The 17,295-nt window shown below is 38.6% G+C and overlaps 2 protein-coding genes across 4 annotated transcripts; one reads left to right on the top strand and one right to left on the bottom strand.

The window, feature by feature from the left end:
- Positions 1–1,405: 1,405 nt before the first annotated feature.
- On the bottom strand, positions 1,406–5,999 carry yif1a (Yip1 interacting factor homolog A (S. cerevisiae)). 3 transcript variants are annotated; one of them, XM_072664105.1, is made up of 9 exons: positions 5,967–5,999; positions 5,539–5,576; positions 4,966–5,210; positions 4,723–4,827; positions 4,383–4,461; positions 3,869–3,926; positions 3,071–3,226; positions 2,870–2,963; positions 1,406–2,183 (listed from the first exon to the last, which is right to left on the bottom strand). In XM_072664105.1, the coding sequence occupies exons 2-9, from the start codon at positions 5,567–5,569 to the stop codon at positions 2,025–2,027; spliced, it is 927 nt and encodes a 308-aa protein (XP_072520206.1). In that variant the 5' UTR covers positions 5,570–5,576; positions 5,967–5,999; the 3' UTR covers positions 1,406–2,024. The 3 variants fall into 3 exon arrangements, with proteins under 3 accessions (XP_072520206.1, XP_072520205.1, XP_072520207.1); XM_072664104.1 differs by lacking the exon at positions 5,967–5,999 and having other exon boundaries at positions 5,539–5,957; XM_072664106.1 differs by lacking the exons at positions 4,723–4,827; positions 5,967–5,999 and having other exon boundaries at positions 5,539–5,957.
- Positions 6,000–11,099: 5,100 nt separating this feature from the next.
- fosl1a (FOS like 1, AP-1 transcription factor subunit a) lies at positions 11,100–16,689 on the top strand. Its single transcript, XM_072664103.1, has 4 exons — positions 11,100–11,334; positions 11,898–12,149; positions 13,241–13,348; positions 13,982–16,689. Exons 1-4 carry the CDS (start codon positions 11,212–11,214, stop codon positions 14,564–14,566), a joined length of 1,068 nt encoding a protein of 355 aa, XP_072520204.1. The 5' UTR covers positions 11,100–11,211; the 3' UTR covers positions 14,567–16,689.
- The last annotated feature ends 606 nt before the right edge of the window (positions 16,690–17,295 follow it).

Here is a 17,295-nt window from a genome sequence, read left to right as displayed (position 1 = left end):
TTAGAAATGACTTCTAAAATTATTTGTCAACATTTAGTACATTAGAACATTTGGAAAATGTCAAAGGATATCTTGTAATACAGACTGGTATATTTTTGACTGCAATTTCCTTCAGGATCAATGAAGTGCTAACTTATCTTATTACATCTGTATAAACACTGAGATTTAAAAATCCTTTGCAGTGTTTAAATACTTATGAAAATTCCATTTATACTACTCAGTAAGTATCGATCTAGCCTGTTTAGTTGCCTATAGTTATGTCTCTGACATGTTTTACTGCATATCTCATAAAAATTACAAAAAAATTTAAAAATTAAAAATTACACATTTTATCGCAATACCAAGATGTTTTTTTTCATAATTACAACATAACCTTGTATTAACACCTAAAAGACATTTTTTTTTTACATTTGCTAGGCAACGCCAACCATTTAGTGAAAATGCTAGTTCGGAAACCCACTGATACCATTTTTTTCATTTAGAAATACATGTGAGGTCTTCTCATTTTCCCCAGACTCTGGATGCTCTGAATCACAAGGCCGTTAAAGTGTCAAAATACAAATATGGTTCCCTGAAAGCTAAAACTGCTAAACCGACATCATAAGACTGGCAACCTCACCAAAACCCACACTAACCAGCAAGCTGTGCAAAGTGTGGTGGTTAAATCGCTTTGGAAGGTTCAGGCCTGAGTAGCTGGTATAATAGAGATGAACTGACTAGACTTGAAAATCTAGTAGCAGCCTTACTCTTGTGCAGTGGCATTTCAGTGAGCAGGAGGGTTAGCTTGCTTGTAACATAAATGTAGCTAGCATTATTCATATTTCACTATTCATACACTAAACAAACTCATAATGCAGAGGATCCAGTGAAATTGGGTGGACAAGCATAGGACAAAATGTGACAGCCTTAGGCCAGCTTTCCCAATAATTAATCATGTTTCCTTAAACAAATGGTTTCTGTTTGAGATTTCAGCATAGTTTCTTTACTGTGGACTACACAGGGTATGAGTATGAAGAGAAAATTTTAATGTAGGTGCTACAGAAGTTTTCTTTATTGTTAGTGATGGGATTTGAGAGTCATAGCACTGTTGAGAACAGTACTTGGTAAATCTTAGTGTGCAACATTAGCCTTTTTTTCCAAAAGGCTTTGCTCGACTGTTTATTTCTCAGTGTGTAAATTATATTAAAACTGAAAAAATAAGTGGAACCTTTTCAGTTGTGCTTAATGAAGATTTCTTGCTTTATGAAACACCCCCAGTTCAGAGAAGGTCAAGATTAAAATATATGGTCAAACTGTAGGACAGAAAAACAAAGTGCATATAGTCTTTTTCCTTTGAGCGCACTAAATTGTGTTGTGTGGTGAAAACGGAAGCAAACATGAAAATAGTAACACACAAAAAGTCTGCTTATTAAAATTCTGACAATTTATTTTAGAATACGAAAAAAGTACTGTTGTTCATGCACAGATAAATAGAAAAGAGGGACACAGGCTCAGCAGACAATGTGTTCAGCACTATTACCATATACCACACAAAATCACACCGGGCATAAAGAGCAAACTTCATGGGGGGAAATGTAAAATTACAGCTATTCTTTCATTGAACATTTTTGTCTCTGGGAAATTTAAGCTGGACTGTTGTGCCGCCTTTAAAGATGCTCTTTAAATTGTCACAAGCAGAACTTTATAGTACAACTTCATCCCTGTGACGCAGAAGGCAGTGGCAGGAAAAGGATTCAATAATACTTAAAAAAAAAAAAATCCAAATCTGAATCTTTGGTCGATAATGGATATTCTCAGTCATTCTTTCCATGTGGGACCATGGTCATCCACTTTCCATGAAAGTGAGTAACTGAATCCAATGGCATGTCCACAAGGTCAAGCACAATTCAATGTTTTAATCGTTGAAGGCAGGCCACATTTTCTTTTGTATTGGCAAAAATCAAGGGAGTGATCACATTCACACCCAACACTGCTTTTCGTGTTGTTTTAAAGTCCTTATCTTCCAGGTCAACCTGTACTCCTGGTCATCTGATCAAATGAGCGGTCAGCCAGTAAATGATGAGAGGCTGAAAGGCAGCAGAGGCAACTGTAATGTACAAGCGGAAGCGGGGCTTTGCACTTGCTCCAGCACCCATGGAATCTGCAGACAGTGAAGAAAGGATCTTCATTTTCAGAGAACGAACCTGGAAACAGAGAAATATTATATATGTATTATAAACATGACTTGACATCAAGAACATTATGTTGAAACACCAAGGCACTCTGATGTCTGGAGAAGTGAGAAGGTTAGTGTTTAAAGGTCCCTTAGAATGAAAAACTTAACTTTCTTCAGACAAAAACAAAAAATAAACCTGAACATGAAATCTGTGATGTCGCATTTACAAATATCCACTTATTCACCTACAGCTGTTTAGCCCAACCCATTCGTGTTAAAGTTAGATGGAGTGTTTCAGCCCAGACTGCACAATAAACGGAAGCCAATCAGAATAACATCATAAGATCATTTACATGTCAGCTTTAAAGGTCCTGTTTAATTATATTGGGTAAAGAGAGGTTGCAAAAGGGCTGTATAAAAAAATAAATTACTGTTTTATTGTTTTATGTTTTTAATCATGAGTGGACAAAGTGTAGGATGACGAAGTGTAGGATACAGACCCAGTGTGGATTTTACTCCACACTGCTTAAGACTTCATTAAATATTTATACACCACATATTGCCATTTGATTTATTTTTTATAAAGAAATAAAACACAAAAAAATACTTTAAATAGGGAAAACAACATCTGACCTCACATCAGTGTGCTATGACAGTTTTGTGCACATCATCTACTAAACATGTAATACAAACTGAAATGTTGCCCATACTTACTATGAAGAACATGAGGGCACAGGAGGACCAGGCAAGAGCAACATAGTAGCCATCACTGCCAAAGAGAAGCCCACAAAGGACAGTGAAGATCATCCTGAAATTTCAAAGCGTTCAATTTGACATGTGCAGTGTAATGGAGAATAAAACACAGAATTATTAGAATCGAGAGAAAATTTCAAGCAAAACAAACAAAACACGTACCCAACATATTTGTATCCGCTGTAGGCAACAAGGTCGAATGTTGAGAGGTCTGTGTGCACTGTTAGCAGGTAGAGACTCAGCAACATTACAAGAACCTCAATGATGACCCAAACTAGAGCTGTGCTTGCGCACAAACCCAAGACCTCTGGGCTGAACCTACAAATGGAGGTCCAGAAAGAAAACTGCACTTAGAAAAGTAACTAAACAATTATAACAAGTCATCTTTATTTATAAGAGCTCTTATGGCAAAGCTACTAAGGTTGCAATGGTATGAGATTCTCATGCCAATATAATCGTCTCAGAAAATATCACAATATTGATTTTATCACAGTGTACAGTATTTATGGTTGAACAAACATTTTATTATTTAATACACTTAATATAATATTATTAATTTAAAACAATGAATGAATGGAATTATATGAAAAATGTCTCCCTTTTGATGCAAGTAAGTAAGTAAATAAGTAAATAAATAATCTACTGATTTTTTTCCTACATTTTTGGATTAATTGTTTGTTTTTTTAAAACTCTCAAAATTGGTGGGACTCTTGGCTCAGTTGCATTTTTCTCATACTATGGTATACCAAAGAATGGTATACCACTGCACCCTAATATCTAATGCCTTTCAAAGATGTAATAAACTTAATAATGAATAACTGAAGACTTTATTATTATTATATTTAAAGAAACTAATTTGAGAGCTGGAGCATAAGGCAAATACTAGTGTAATATAGAAGGCTCACTCCACATATTCAACACAAGGTTCCCCATATAAAACTGCAGAGACAGCTCTCTTACCGTTGTTGTATCCCTAAAGCCATTCCTGCCAGCAGAATATAGGTGATGAAAGCCATTGCTACAACAAAACAGTAGACAATTTAGCTCAGCATCTGTTGTACGACATGCAAGACACACGTTACAACACACTACATGTCAGTCATTAAGCATAAAAACACCAAAACATATAAAATAAAAACTTTCAGATCATAATGACAGATTGAATAATTACACCAACTGAAAATGAATATATGAATGTCGACTAGTTGTGTCAAGCTGTATTAATTAGACATATTAGCAAATATGTCTAATTAATAGGGATTGACACAGCTGATCAACATTAATTCTGTAAAATAAAGTATAAAAACAGTGGTAACAGTCTTCTCTGTGATGCATTTTGGTCTGTTCTTTAGCTCAACTAGAGTTGATAACAGTCCAGATGGCACCAATAGCATCACACTGTATCGGCTTAGGTCATCACGCATCACTTCAGGTGATTTGATAAGTACTGAAATAAATAAAGAGTGTTATTTACTAGGTATGTAGAGGTCGGGAGCATTGACATCATGTCGAGGGGTGAGAGGAGTGTCTCTGTGGTAACGGACTTCCCAGTCCTGATGACATGAAAGCAGATTAAAGAAGAGACACAGTGTTACAGTATCCGTACCAGCCCTTATCACCGTTTATCAGGTCAGTGATTGCCATTTATAGAGATAACAACCGAACTAATTCTACATGGAGCAAGACAAGATAAAGCTTTAGAACTTGCATGTTATATCCACACACAGTTATAGATGAGAATGTGTGTGTGAATATAACTCTGTAACTCTTTGCAATGATAATTTACTAACTGGATGTAATATAATGCGTGTTACCTGATGTGTGTAGGGGAACATCAGAAGCATTAGCTTCTTAACAACGTATTTAGTGTCGACTGCAAAGAAATACTTCAGCTTGTTTACAGACATGAACCGACTGATCTGGAGAATGTTGGCAACAGAAAAACTATTAGTTTGACTGAACAGAACTGAACATTCAGGGATAAAATGTCTGAGGAAGCATTGGAATGAAATATATGATACTTGATAGCTACAGCCATCATCACATGTACCACTCACCTCTTTGTTCACCATATCCTTGCCTTGGTTGGCAAGTGAGGAGCCGTACATCACGGCTGCACTGGCCACTGGATCTGTAAAGAGGTTGTTCACCCCACTGGCTCCTTGGCCACCTGGTGCTCCACCCCCCATGTTATAACCTGATTCGTAGTAGTTCTGGCTGTTCATGGGTGGCACCCCGGAACTGGTGTCCTCAAAAAGAAGGGGGTCCCCTGTAGGAGGGGCTGCACGAGCTCTGGGTTTTGCTGTATGAAGGAATAAGCATTTGCACCCACACATTACAAACAGCAGTCATTTGTAGATTTTTAGACACAGTGTGTCATATCTAAAGAACTGACTTTCTTTAGATACTGAGCTACTGCATTTTTAAACTTAATTTAATACAAAGGTGAGCTAAATTAGCTAAATTAAGCTGATTATGTCTCTTCGTTTGATCTGTATTGGGCGATGTTAGCAGTAGCTAATGAAAAACACAGAACCAGCACTGCACTAATGTAGACGATGTATCAACAGGATTGATATTTAGCATTTCCTACAAACTAGGCAGCCAGATTACGAAAGTCTCATACTCACTAGCCCGGTATCCTTGCTGTGGAAGGGCCATCGTTTATCTTTAAAGCAAAAAAAAGAAGAAGAAGAAGATTAGACAGTTGAATCAAAAGGAGGTCTAAACACCCTCACTAACTAGAACTGATATGCCTCAGTTTGCTGACACTGGTTAAGTTCCTGCTCTGATCCTGGTCTGACTGACTCTGTTCTAGCTAGCTAACGTTAGCTAGCTGGCTAGGCTACGTAGACAGTTAGCTAGCTGAGTAAGGATAGATAGATAGTTAGCTGGCATTTCGCTTCCAGAAAACACACTGACCAGCCACTAGAAACGGGGTTATCTAAAAACGACCGACAGTGTCAAACATAGCTACCAAATTTTAAACGCGTTACTGTTCAATAGAGGTAATATTGTAAAATTAGCGAGCTAAGTTCGTGGGTTAACTCATACTTACATCTACGTATACACCCGTAGACCCGCCTCCCCTGCACCTCATTGGCTTAAGGAAATGTGCCTGCGTGGCAGCGACGCACCTAATCGACATCTCATTGGTCAATTACTGACTTTGTGGAATACAAGTCTCAATGTTGATTGGCTGTTATTCACGCCAGTCAGAAGAGACGCATGGCGTTTGGAAACATGTGTGCTGGGGTGGCTGAGTGAAGGGATTGATGGGAGAACAGTGAGCGGTGAACATTACTCAGCACAAACTTGCCCTCTTTCAGTTGTTTAGAGGGGTCCCAAACTAACTTTATAATGTATATTATAGAATTATGTAATGATACGATCTAGGTTGGTCTAAAAAGTGTAAACACAACAAGCAAATAAAACACTATGAAAATAATATTCATATTTTAATAAATTGTAATATAGTGGCATAATGCATAGGCCCACTTCTAATCTAAATCAGGGTGGCTTTTTTAATGAGCCGATTAGTTGGTTAAGGATTTTTGAAAAAGTGGGAAAACAAAATAGGGCAGGGGGATTCTCTAGAACAGGATTTATGAACCGCTGACATAGTGGATCTCAGAAACCGAGTCCTTGGGCAAGATTCTTAAGACTACAATCTTCTACCTGTGTAACGATTTAAGTCTGGAATAAAAGTCTGGATAAAAGTACCAGTGAAATGCCATAAATGTAAACATGTTTTATGAAATTTTATCAGTAACTGTAAAGCACAATGACAAGACATAAAATGTGTAACATAAAGTGGTATGCTGGTGATTGGATGAGCATTCAGCCTTTGCCTCCAAGGTCAGGGTCATTTAAATAAAGCACAATACCAGACACAGGCGTTACTCTCACTATTACTAGGTGGGCATACGGAAATCCCAATAGTGGGTATGAACCGTGTTGGAGTGGCCAGCTGATCCAGTGTATTAATTGTAGTGTTAGGTCTGGATTTTTTGTCAGGAAGGAGATCATTGTTTATCTAACTATTTAACTTTATTTGGACCACTTTATGAAATACTCTCAACAAAGAATTGACTGATATATTTTAAAGATCACAAATCAAAATCCACAAAACAGGTTTGCAAGCTTGTTTTAGGGATATTCTAGTATGAGAATTCTATAAATAGGTATGGAATGAACCCCCAATGATCTCTTGGTTAACTGAGCCCTTAAAAGGTAAAGTTATAGAAATATATTTTTCTTTTCTTTAGTATTTAGTATGTAGTATTTAGTCATTTAGTAATAGTGGCATATTATTATCAATGGTTATTTACATCTGGTCACTTTATGTGACTAGTATCTGGATTGTATCCTGAAAAGATTTAGCCACATGCATTTGCACTCTGTATTAAAATGTGTCTCTGGTTAGTCAAACTGAAATCTGTAGGCTTTGTGGGACGGAATATGCAAACTGGCAATTATTACTGGTTTTTCAGTTGTACTGGGGAGTGTTTTGGTCGTCGGTTGCATCTTGAAGAGACAACAGGCTTACATTGCTACACCTCCTGAAGTGGTTGGAGTGACCGGATTTGTAATGATTTGGTTTAAACCAAGTCTTGGCTGTGTTTACACTTGTGTTTTTACGTGGCTTGGCCTTATCCAGATATAATCCTGAAACTCCAGACGCATGAAGTGACCAGGTTTGTAAAGGAATTCCAGTATTGGGCTAATAAAAGAAAAAATGAATCTGGTCTGACCCTGTAACAGCTCTATTCCAAAACTGCACACACTTACATTGTATGAGGTCATGTTGTTAGCTGTGTGGGTAGTAGGGTGTTTCAGCAATTGACTGTATACTTTTAGAAGCTTAAGTGAAGCGGTTGAAAGTGGTAAAAAGGGCTTATTTTATTAAAGTGAAGTAAAAGAAAAACATCAGATCAGTACAAAAAGTTGGATTGTGCCATTTCTAGCATACATGTTTAATTAGGCAGTAATGGGATCATTGCGTCTCGGTCAGGGGAGTTGTGCGTTTAGACTGGGGTTTCATTATTAGACTGCTGCTGTGTTTTTAGACTGTGTTGTGATTTTAGACTGGATTTGTCATCAGTGGTATCAGGAACTTCAGTAGAAATCCTGTAGAAATGCCCGTACAAATACTGTAGTCTAGTTCAGACCGGCTCAAATCTTGCCTTGGGGACCCGTTGGCCCAACACGCCAGCCTGTTAACGACCTTATGAGATGGATCAGCTGGGTTTGGGCAGGGAACAGTATAAACTGAGCAGAGCAGTGTGTCACAACTATTGAAGTTAAGAACCTCTGACCTTGAACATGCACTGGATGTGTTTTCAATGATGGACTAACATCTTTTAAAAAGACATAAGTCTGAATGCACTGGGAATCCAAAATCTTTCATTGTTACATGTCATATATTATACAGAATCTATCAAAAACATCTTGAAGAAGCACAAACAGTGTTTTAAACTTATCTTTAATGTTTGTACTTCGAAATGTGCTTACCATGCTGCGCTTCAAGGACCATATCTGTGTCCTTGTGCTTCAGACAGCGATTTCATAACAGCATTCAGCCCTGTTCAGCATTCTGGACACGCCTAAAACTGAGCCCACTGTTTGTGATAATATATACTTGTGCAGAGGACTAGTGCATTAGTATCATTTATATTATATTATAATAATTTATTTGCCATAATACTACTGCTTGCTGCTTTTATATGATTAAAAACATTGATTTAAAAAAACTTTAGCTTGTTGCAATACATAATTTAAAAAATCTATTCAAATACAATGTTTTCTTGTAAAATGAGTTGAGGAATCTAGCAAACTAGTTCATGGATGGGCATCTTTTGGGGTGGCTAAAAGTGGGCCTAATGGGTTATCTTCCCTCCCAATAAAAAAAACCCCAAGTGATGCAAATTATCTGGACTGTTAGCGGAATATAAGCTAACAGTGCCAGTTGATTTTAGGCATGTTGTAAATATTATGTTTACAGTGAAATTTTTATTTCCACTTCTAGTTGTTTCCACTTTTATCTATTCATCTTCAGCTGTTATCTGTCCTTTTCTTCCAGAGAACCCAGGGTCATACTTACTAGCTGCTTCCTCTACATATCCAAATGCCCAATTATGGGCTCCTGCAGATACTGGTGTGTGTGTGTGTGTGTGCCTTTTTTTTTTTACTGTAAAATCGTCAAAATTCTCCTGAACTGATCAAATCTAGGTTCTAACAGGTCAGATCGAGATGAAACCGGATTATTTCACGTCTGGAATCATTCAATAATCTGATCAGCGGGGTGTGTTCAGTACAGGGGAGCGTCACTGGTGCAACGTCATCAGCCCAATCCGCATGCAGTGTACCTGAGACATGTCGAGGCGTGTTCTGGATCTCAGCAGAGTGAAAGGGTGTGTCAGTGTAGGGTTTTCCTTTTTTGAAGTAGAGAGATCTGCCTCGGTCTGGTCTGGAGCCCGCATTTCACACACATTACGTCACATTCACCTGTCACCTATTTTCTCACACATTCTGCCGAGCGCGGACAGGCAAATCAGGGGCAGCTGTGCACGGCAGACTCACAACATTGCCACAGTGGTCTACTTTCCTACAGCGTTACGAAAAGGGTGGTCACGACGGTGCTGGTTCTGGGTTAATGCTCTCTTTTACAGAAGCTGTTTACTTTTAACGTTATCACAATTTTCTGAGGAATTATACATTACACAACATTATATTATACAACATTATTACGTTATACGTTACGTGTTACGTAATATATATATATATATATATATATACACACTCATATGTATGGATGTATATATGTATGTATAAAGAAGATTCAAAATGCAGTGACATTGAAATAGTCTAGACATTTACTAGAAAGTGAATGAGGTACTATTAATTACTATTATTGCTAAAATAGTGAATTAATAAAGTAAGTAGTCTAAAAGTTTACAGTTTTTGTATTATGTATTTTATTTTTATTAAAATAAAAATATTGCTAACGACACTATTATTTAAGAGGCTCTTTTAGTCCTTGACCGTGGCCACCATGGTTATCTAGGACCGACCCCACTGGTGACTCACCACTGACGGGAAGGCGTTCAGCAAAATGGATGGCAGAACAATGCAGCTGTTTATTATCTCGACCACACTCACAGCAAACAAGAACAAACCTAAATCCACATCAATACAATTCCCAAAATTGATTCCCAGCAGACTGTCCTATCAGAAGTGTTTTGATGTCGCTTTCAAACTTTCCAACTTTAGGTCTTTATAGAAATCCTGTAATATTACTATAGACCTCTTTTTATAAGGCACGAATTACGAAGCTGCCAGCCCACCCCGAGAACCATCTGACCCACCATCTGATAACTCAAATGTGGTGTTCCAGTTCTGCTATATAATAATAATTACGATACCTCAAACCTCCAACGCACACTAAATCACACAGTGATCCAGCCTGCTTTAGCACAGGTGGTTTTAATCTGCTTGAGGTTTTTGACGAGGAATGCGAAGAAAGAGAATGATAATTAAACGTATTTTCACACCACATAGCTAAGTGAATCAGCCCCATACACTGCTGTCTACTGCCCCTCTGCAGTTCCCCCCACCTCCCTCATCACTGCATGCAGATCTGCACGGATTCACTCTCGATTTCAACTCATCTGCCATGACTGTTTATGTTTATACAAGGCCAAACAGGGGGAACACTAGATATATGTCTTATTATAATACATATAGTATATATCACTATTAAATATTATTCTGTTAAAATAAGAGAATTGTGGGAATACATTATATCAGGCAGACCCACGAGGTGATCCCCATAAAAACAGCTGTAAAAAAGCAAATGGGATTCCCGGAACACTCTAAATATGGTCATATACGTCACCGCGCACGTGACGGCTCGTCACGCAGAGAGCCGGCAACACCATTTCCCGTAAACTGGGAGGGGCGTGAACAACACAATGTCTAATCCACTGCTATAACTTCACGATTCATTCTGACATACTGGTTTGGCCTGGACACTAGACACCCAGTACGCTTTTCACTGGGGCTCCTTTTATTTGTGCTGGAGCTCTGGCAACAGTCTGAACATTGCGGCTGTGAGGTAGCTCCCTTCCTTCTACCCCTTTTAGGTCGCGGATGGATTCTTCCGTTTTCCCGCAACACGGTAGCTAGATATTTAACTTTGGACGCGGCGTGTTAACGTTACTAGCAGTGAGAGCAGCCCGAGGAGCGTGCTGGTCCCTATCCAGTTCTCTTTCATTTGGATTATTGAACAACAAACGGCATACATGTATCCAAACTACAGGAGTCTTGGCAGAGGAACCGACCAGAACTTCTCGGAAAACAGTTCTGGATCTAGTTCTGCTAACGTTACTCTCACCACCAGCACTGTTACCACCCAGCTCCAAGAGGTAAGTCAGCTTTTCAGCTTAGTTAGACAGTTCCTGGAAATGTCTGTGTGTAGTTCTTGACATACAGTAAAGTGAAGGTAAAACCTGACTAGAGAACCTGTGTCTTTGGCAGACAGTAGTAACAGTATAGTAGTAACAGCAGAGTAGTAACAGTATAGTAGTAACAGCAGAGTAACAGTAGGCCAGAGTGATGAGAACTGATTAGTCATTGCTCATTGAATGAGTGTTCTCTCTTATGAACGTATCCTGTTGCAATACAACAAGGAAATATGCTGTATAATACCATCATACACATTGTCCTGTTGTTATACTCATGTAGTACTGTAGTAAACTTTAGTAAATGTCCAAAAATCATGTGATGTCCTATCCATAAGGAATTTCAGAGCTAGCTGATTTCTAAAACTTTCATTTTTATTCATCCTCATATAACAATCAACAACGTACCTCGCATCTCTAGTGTACAAATTGAAAATGAACAACATACATTATTCTAATTTTAAATGTGTCTTAAATATCTTCAGTTACAACACTGAATCCATCATTTTGTCTTTCTCACCCCCTAGCAAAAGTATTCAGCAGCAGGGTCCAGTCAGTTTGTGCCCAGTCTCAATGCCATAACCTCCAACCAAGACCTGCAGTGGTTGGTGCAGCCTTCACTGTTACCCACACCGGGCCCATCCAGGCTAATTCGTCCCCCGTATCCAGTGCCACCAAGAATTGGATCCATCATCCCCCACTCAACCCAGTCACATCTACTCAGACCAGGGGTCATCAGGGGCCCTGAAAGCTCTACCAGGCGCAGAAATGATGAACACGTAAGTAAAAATAAATAAATAAATAAATTATCACCCAATCTTTGTATAAATACTGGTGAGGAATGATGCTCACATGTTCAGTTCTGCTAAAACTACTAGAAAGACTTGACTCACATGGGCGCTCTGTTCCTGAATGATCCATCGTGCTCCTCCCCCTGTGAATTCTGGAGGGGGGGAAAAAAGGCTTACGGATGTAAAATCAGACTATGTGTAATATCCTGTAGTGAGTGCGATGGGTGTGCATAAGACATGGCTGTACAAGCTCGCCACTGAAACACAGGTGTGGACAAAGGATTGGCCTATTCAAGTGGAGTGTGAGGGATCTGGGTTTTCAGGTCAAGTTGTTTTAACTGGTTGTGTGAGCTGTGAAAGTTGTTTAAACGTGAATGACCACTGTTTACACTTTCTGGTCGTAGTGGACGACAGTGATATCTCTCCCAGGGTCGTTCTGATACAACCGATTTCAACACAATAACAAAATTCCTATCCAATATACATTTGTGGTAACTTGATTCATGCCCCTGGGTGTCAATCTCCAACATGGTGCAGTGAAACAAGTGAAATAATGAGACAGGAAATCATCTGACTCATTGGGGCAAAATCATATGAGTCACACCTGAGTCACTGAGGGGTCTGAAGATGATTCATCATAAATAATGGGCGGGATGCTATACATGTTGTATACAATGAGCAGCAAAGCGAGCATGAGCCATATGAGTGATTCAATTATACATGAGTAAAGGCTGAAATGAGAGCTGGCAGGGCTACATGGATGCTGATGCAAAGCAGCGGCAAGTTTTTAGGCGGGGAATAGTGACCTGGCCTCTAGATGGCAGCATTGCCATGATCAGCCATTGGGGAATCTATCATCTGAGTGATAAAAGTGCTGGAGCAGTTTGTACAGTACATTTCATACTTTTGTTCAAGGTTAGGTCCCTGTATGACTTATATAACGTTGTATATATTATATATTTATATAAAGCCGTTATTTAAGGGTTTCTTTTCATACTGTAAACAGTATATAATGTGCTTTCTTCTGTTGTTACATAATAACATAGTTTTCTCACATTACTTTTATGACTGCTCCATAGATGTCCCCAGAAGAGTTCGAAAGGCGGAGGATTAGAAGAGAACGCAACAAACTGGCTGCTGCCAAGTGTAGGAATCGGCGACGTGAACTGACCGACACCTTACAAACGGTAAGCTGATTTGTACTCGTACACTCTTTTCTGTCACAGCTTAATGTTTTATATTGGAATCATATCAGATCTGAATATGGATATGGGCAGATAATTGCTATGTAGGTTTTAGATGTGACATTTATTTCACGTCTGAAAAGCAGGAACACATTTTTACTCAATTCCAAATCAAATTAGGCCCATTTTTACCTTTTATAAATTCTTATTCATATCAGCACTGGAATTTGCATCAACCAATATATCGTCACTGTCACGCAACAACCTTATACATCCAATCTTATCTTATCACCTTAATCTCCAAAAATGGCTCAATAAGAGAAGACTTTACAGGAGAAGAAAAAAAACATCCTGAATTTCAATAGAAGTTAATGTAAAATGATTTTAGTCCAGGTAATTTTGGAGCATTACTATTGGTCCATCTATAGATATATAAATTTGGACACACTGTAAGGGACAACCGTCTGATTCACATTTTGTCAAAAAGTGAAAAACAGCAAGTTGTAAGATAATCAAGGTTTTTGCATGATATACTGATGTATGCATGAACACTATCTTATACTAGCTTTGGTCCACTACTCCCACATCGGTGCACCCCTAAGACCAAAACTGATCTCAAAAAATTCATTGTCACAGGAGACGGACCATTTGGAAGATGAGAAGTCCCGTCTGCAGAAGGAGATTGCAGAGCTGCAGAAAGAGAAGGAGAAGCTGGAACTGGTTCTCGAGGCCCACCGACCCATCTGCAAAGTCCAAGACACTGATTCGGACTCCGACTCGAGTGCTATTCTTCCCTCCCTGGGCGGAATCAAAATTGAGCCAGTGGAATCCGAGCTCCCTGGACCCTCAAGAGAATCTAAGAGCCACCCCAAGCAGGAGAAAGCCAAGCCTAAAATCACCATTCCGTCTCCACCCTCCACCTTTGCTGCTGGGATCTCCAATCTGGAGTCCGAATCACTCCACACTCCCATCCTCATCTCCACTCCTTCTCTGACCCCGTTCACGGCTAGCCTGGTGTTCACCTACCCCAACGCCCCTCTGGATGTAAGCGGCAGCTCCTCGTCTCACTCGCTCGGCCATTCTTCCTCCACCACTTTTCAACATGGTACATCCCATCTTTCCCGCCAGCCGGAGCCGTGTGGTATCGCCCACCGCCGAAGCAGCAGCAGTGGGGACCAGTCAGATCAATCTCTCAACTCGCCAACCATCCTGACCCTGTAATTTACATTTCCCTCCTGGGAAACAAGTGCTTTGAACTTTCACAGGTGTCTTTAAGCCTAGGTCAGTAAGGCACAGGTACAATGTGCTGTTCAAAAGTACACTGTAGTTACAAACCTGTAGCTGTAGGTGCATGGAGCCTTCGGTCACTTCATTTATTACTGATGGTATTCTTATGTAATATGAGAAGAGCAATGCAGGATTATGAATTTAGAATTTAGAGTATATAATAAAATATATTTGACGAAAACTACAACTTTAAACTAGACATACTATGAAAACGATTTATGTATTAGTATACTTTTCTTATACTAGAGGTGTGCATTCATGTATTTACTGCTAAATGTTTATAGAAAGGTAGATGGTCAGTAGCTCTTGTTAAGACAGAAAGATGCGCTGCATTATGAGCACATTTCCATGATTAATGCCCGGATGTTCACTACATTATTACTGTTATTTATGTATTTTATACCTTTGTTTATGCAATGCAAAGCTATGAATATATTAGCGATATGTTTTTTTTATAGGTACAGTGTATTAAGCTACATCTTGTTGAAGGTACAGCACACTCTGTGCCTTATGCCTGCAAAAAAAAGAAGCAACACAGAGGGCCAGAAACATGCATTTCAATAATGGTTACACTGGTTACAATGTACTATTTGTGTTAATCTACAAGTTACGAAACAGAGACTTAGACAAACATGCACTTAAATAGTTGTTTTATATTAGATGCTAGCTATAAATTTATTTAGTTAAAAAAACTTTATCGTATTGATATCGAATGTACTAAATATATTGATAATACAGCTGTAATGTGAGCATTATTACAGTACGTTTGATGCACTAGTAGATCTAGACCATAGATTTGAACAGATTTGTATTTATTTTTGAGAGTAAACTATATTTTTGACATCTGTGTGTTGCTGAAAACTGTTGCAGACTCTACAACGTTAAGAGAGTAATAAACAACAAATGTTTTATTTGTTTATTTCTTAGTACCTGGTTGTAGAACTTTAGTCTGCCCTTTCATTTTGTGCCTTAAAACACAACCCTCTGTATTCTCACTTGTGTGGAGATATTTGTAACTGCTGAACTGATTGATTTCATTTGATATTCAGACTTCTCCTGTTGCACTAATAAAAAAAAAAGGAAAAACGAAAGAAAAGGGGAAAAAAAAGTTGATTGAAACCATAAGCGGAGTTCTGTTACCAGGCCACATTGGAGCAGGCTGGGGGATGGGGAGTGAGGAAAGGAGGAGGCAGTTCTGTTTCCTTTTAGGATGTCCTGACAGTCAGCAAAGAGAAATTCCCTGACTCACGATCACAGTAAAACAATAGCAACTTATCACAGTTAGTACAGAAAGTATTTTGACCACATGGTCGACTGTAACTAGAGTACGTTTGGTAGATAATGTAAGTTTAGATAAACTATTACCTTCTGCTGAAATATTAGAAATATTGAGACCCTAGTTCAGTTAGAAGACTCCACAAGTGAGCGTTACAGAGCCGTACCCTGTTGCTATACTGCCCCCTGATGTGAATGTAATGACTAACTGGGCTGGAGCTCAATAGCTTTCTTCATTTTAAAATCACCCAGTGTTTCTCAGCGTTTGTCTCGCCCTCTCATGTACTCTTAACAATAAAGGTGGTTCACGTTTCTATGCCATATACGATGCCATAGAAGAACCACATGTGTTTCCATAAGGACCCATGTTTAGTCATAGAGATGTGTGATGAGCTTTTTAAAGGTTTTAAGAACTTTCACATGATGTAAGGCAGGGGAGTCTAATCTTATCCAGCAATGGGTCGGTGTGGCTGCAGGTATTCATTCTAAACAACCAGCAGGACACCTGATTCCACTTGTTTGATCAATTGGTAAGTCTTACAACAACTCATCAAATGTGCTTCTGCTAGGCTGGGGTGAAAACCTGCAGCCCAAAAAAACATTTAAATCACTTTCATTTTTTTACTTTCCAAGTGGTGTTCACAGTATGTATCACTGTCCTCACAGAAACCTTGTATCTCCGTTTTTGACCTTTTCCCCCCTTTTGACATAATGTGAATCTGGTAGTTGTTATTTACCTTGTATCAATTTTTCTTGACGAATGAATTCATAGAAATGCCTTAAATGCCTTAATAAAATCTTTTGACACTTTTTGAACATTATGAAGGTTTTTTGCTTCTCCTTTAAAGTTTCCATTTTCGTTCAGGCTTTTGTATGATTGCTTAGATCTGATAGTGACAATATATTAGAAAAAAGATTATTATAAATATAATAAGCACAAACTTAGTTACAATGCTGCTTTTAAGAAAAGTCAAATTGGCTAAGTTGTAACTCTGACTTATTATAAATTCATTAAATACATTATACAATCTCACAACGATTTTAATGTATTTAATAGATTTAAATCATGATGGCGTTTCGGCCTACGCTGCCTTCATCAGATAAAAAAAATTATAAGAAGTGTGAGTCCTGTCTTTGTGCTACTTTGTTTCAGAATACACCGATCAGCCAGTATATTAGTTGTGCCACCATAACAGATCTGACCGTTCGAGGCATGGACTCCACAATACTTCTAAATGCATCTTGTAATATCTGGCAGCAAGACCTTAGCAGCAGATCCTTTAAGTCCATCAAGTTGCCAGTTCACCGATTGTCCTTTCTTGATCAAATTTTGGTAGGTACTGAACACTGTATACCAGGAACCGACCCTTACAAGACCTGCCTGATGT

This window comes from Salminus brasiliensis, chromosome 19 (genome assembly GCF_030463535.1).
Source record: "Salminus brasiliensis chromosome 19, fSalBra1.hap2, whole genome shotgun sequence".
In the NCBI taxonomy this organism is placed as follows: domain Eukaryota; kingdom Metazoa; phylum Chordata; class Actinopteri; order Characiformes; family Bryconidae; genus Salminus; species Salminus brasiliensis.
Note: the sequence above shows the minus strand (reverse complement) of the source record. Positions and strands in the feature narration are given on the sequence as shown.

Coding starts and splice junctions, on each gene's coding strand:
- fosl1a (XM_072664103.1), top strand. CDS start 11,212: ATGTATCCAAACTACAGGAGTCTTGGCAGAGGAACCGACCAGAACTTC. Junction 11,335..11,897: donor TTACCACCCAGCTCCAAGAG/GTAAGTCAGCTT, acceptor CTCACCCCCTAG/CAAAAGTATTCAGCAGCAGG. Junction 12,150..13,240: donor GGCGCAGAAATGATGAACAC/GTAAGTAAAAAT, acceptor ACTGCTCCATAG/ATGTCCCCAGAAGAGTTCGA.
- yif1a (XM_072664105.1), bottom strand. CDS start 5,569: ATGGCCCTTCCACAGCAAGGATACCGGGCTA. Junction 3,227..3,868: donor GCTTTAGGGATACAACAACG/GTAAGAGAGCTG, acceptor CTCCATTTGTAG/GTTCAGCCCAGAGGTCTTGG. Junction 2,964..3,070: donor AGCGGATACAAATATGTTGG/GTACGTGTTTTG, acceptor TTGAAATTTCAG/GATGATCTTCACTGTCCTTT.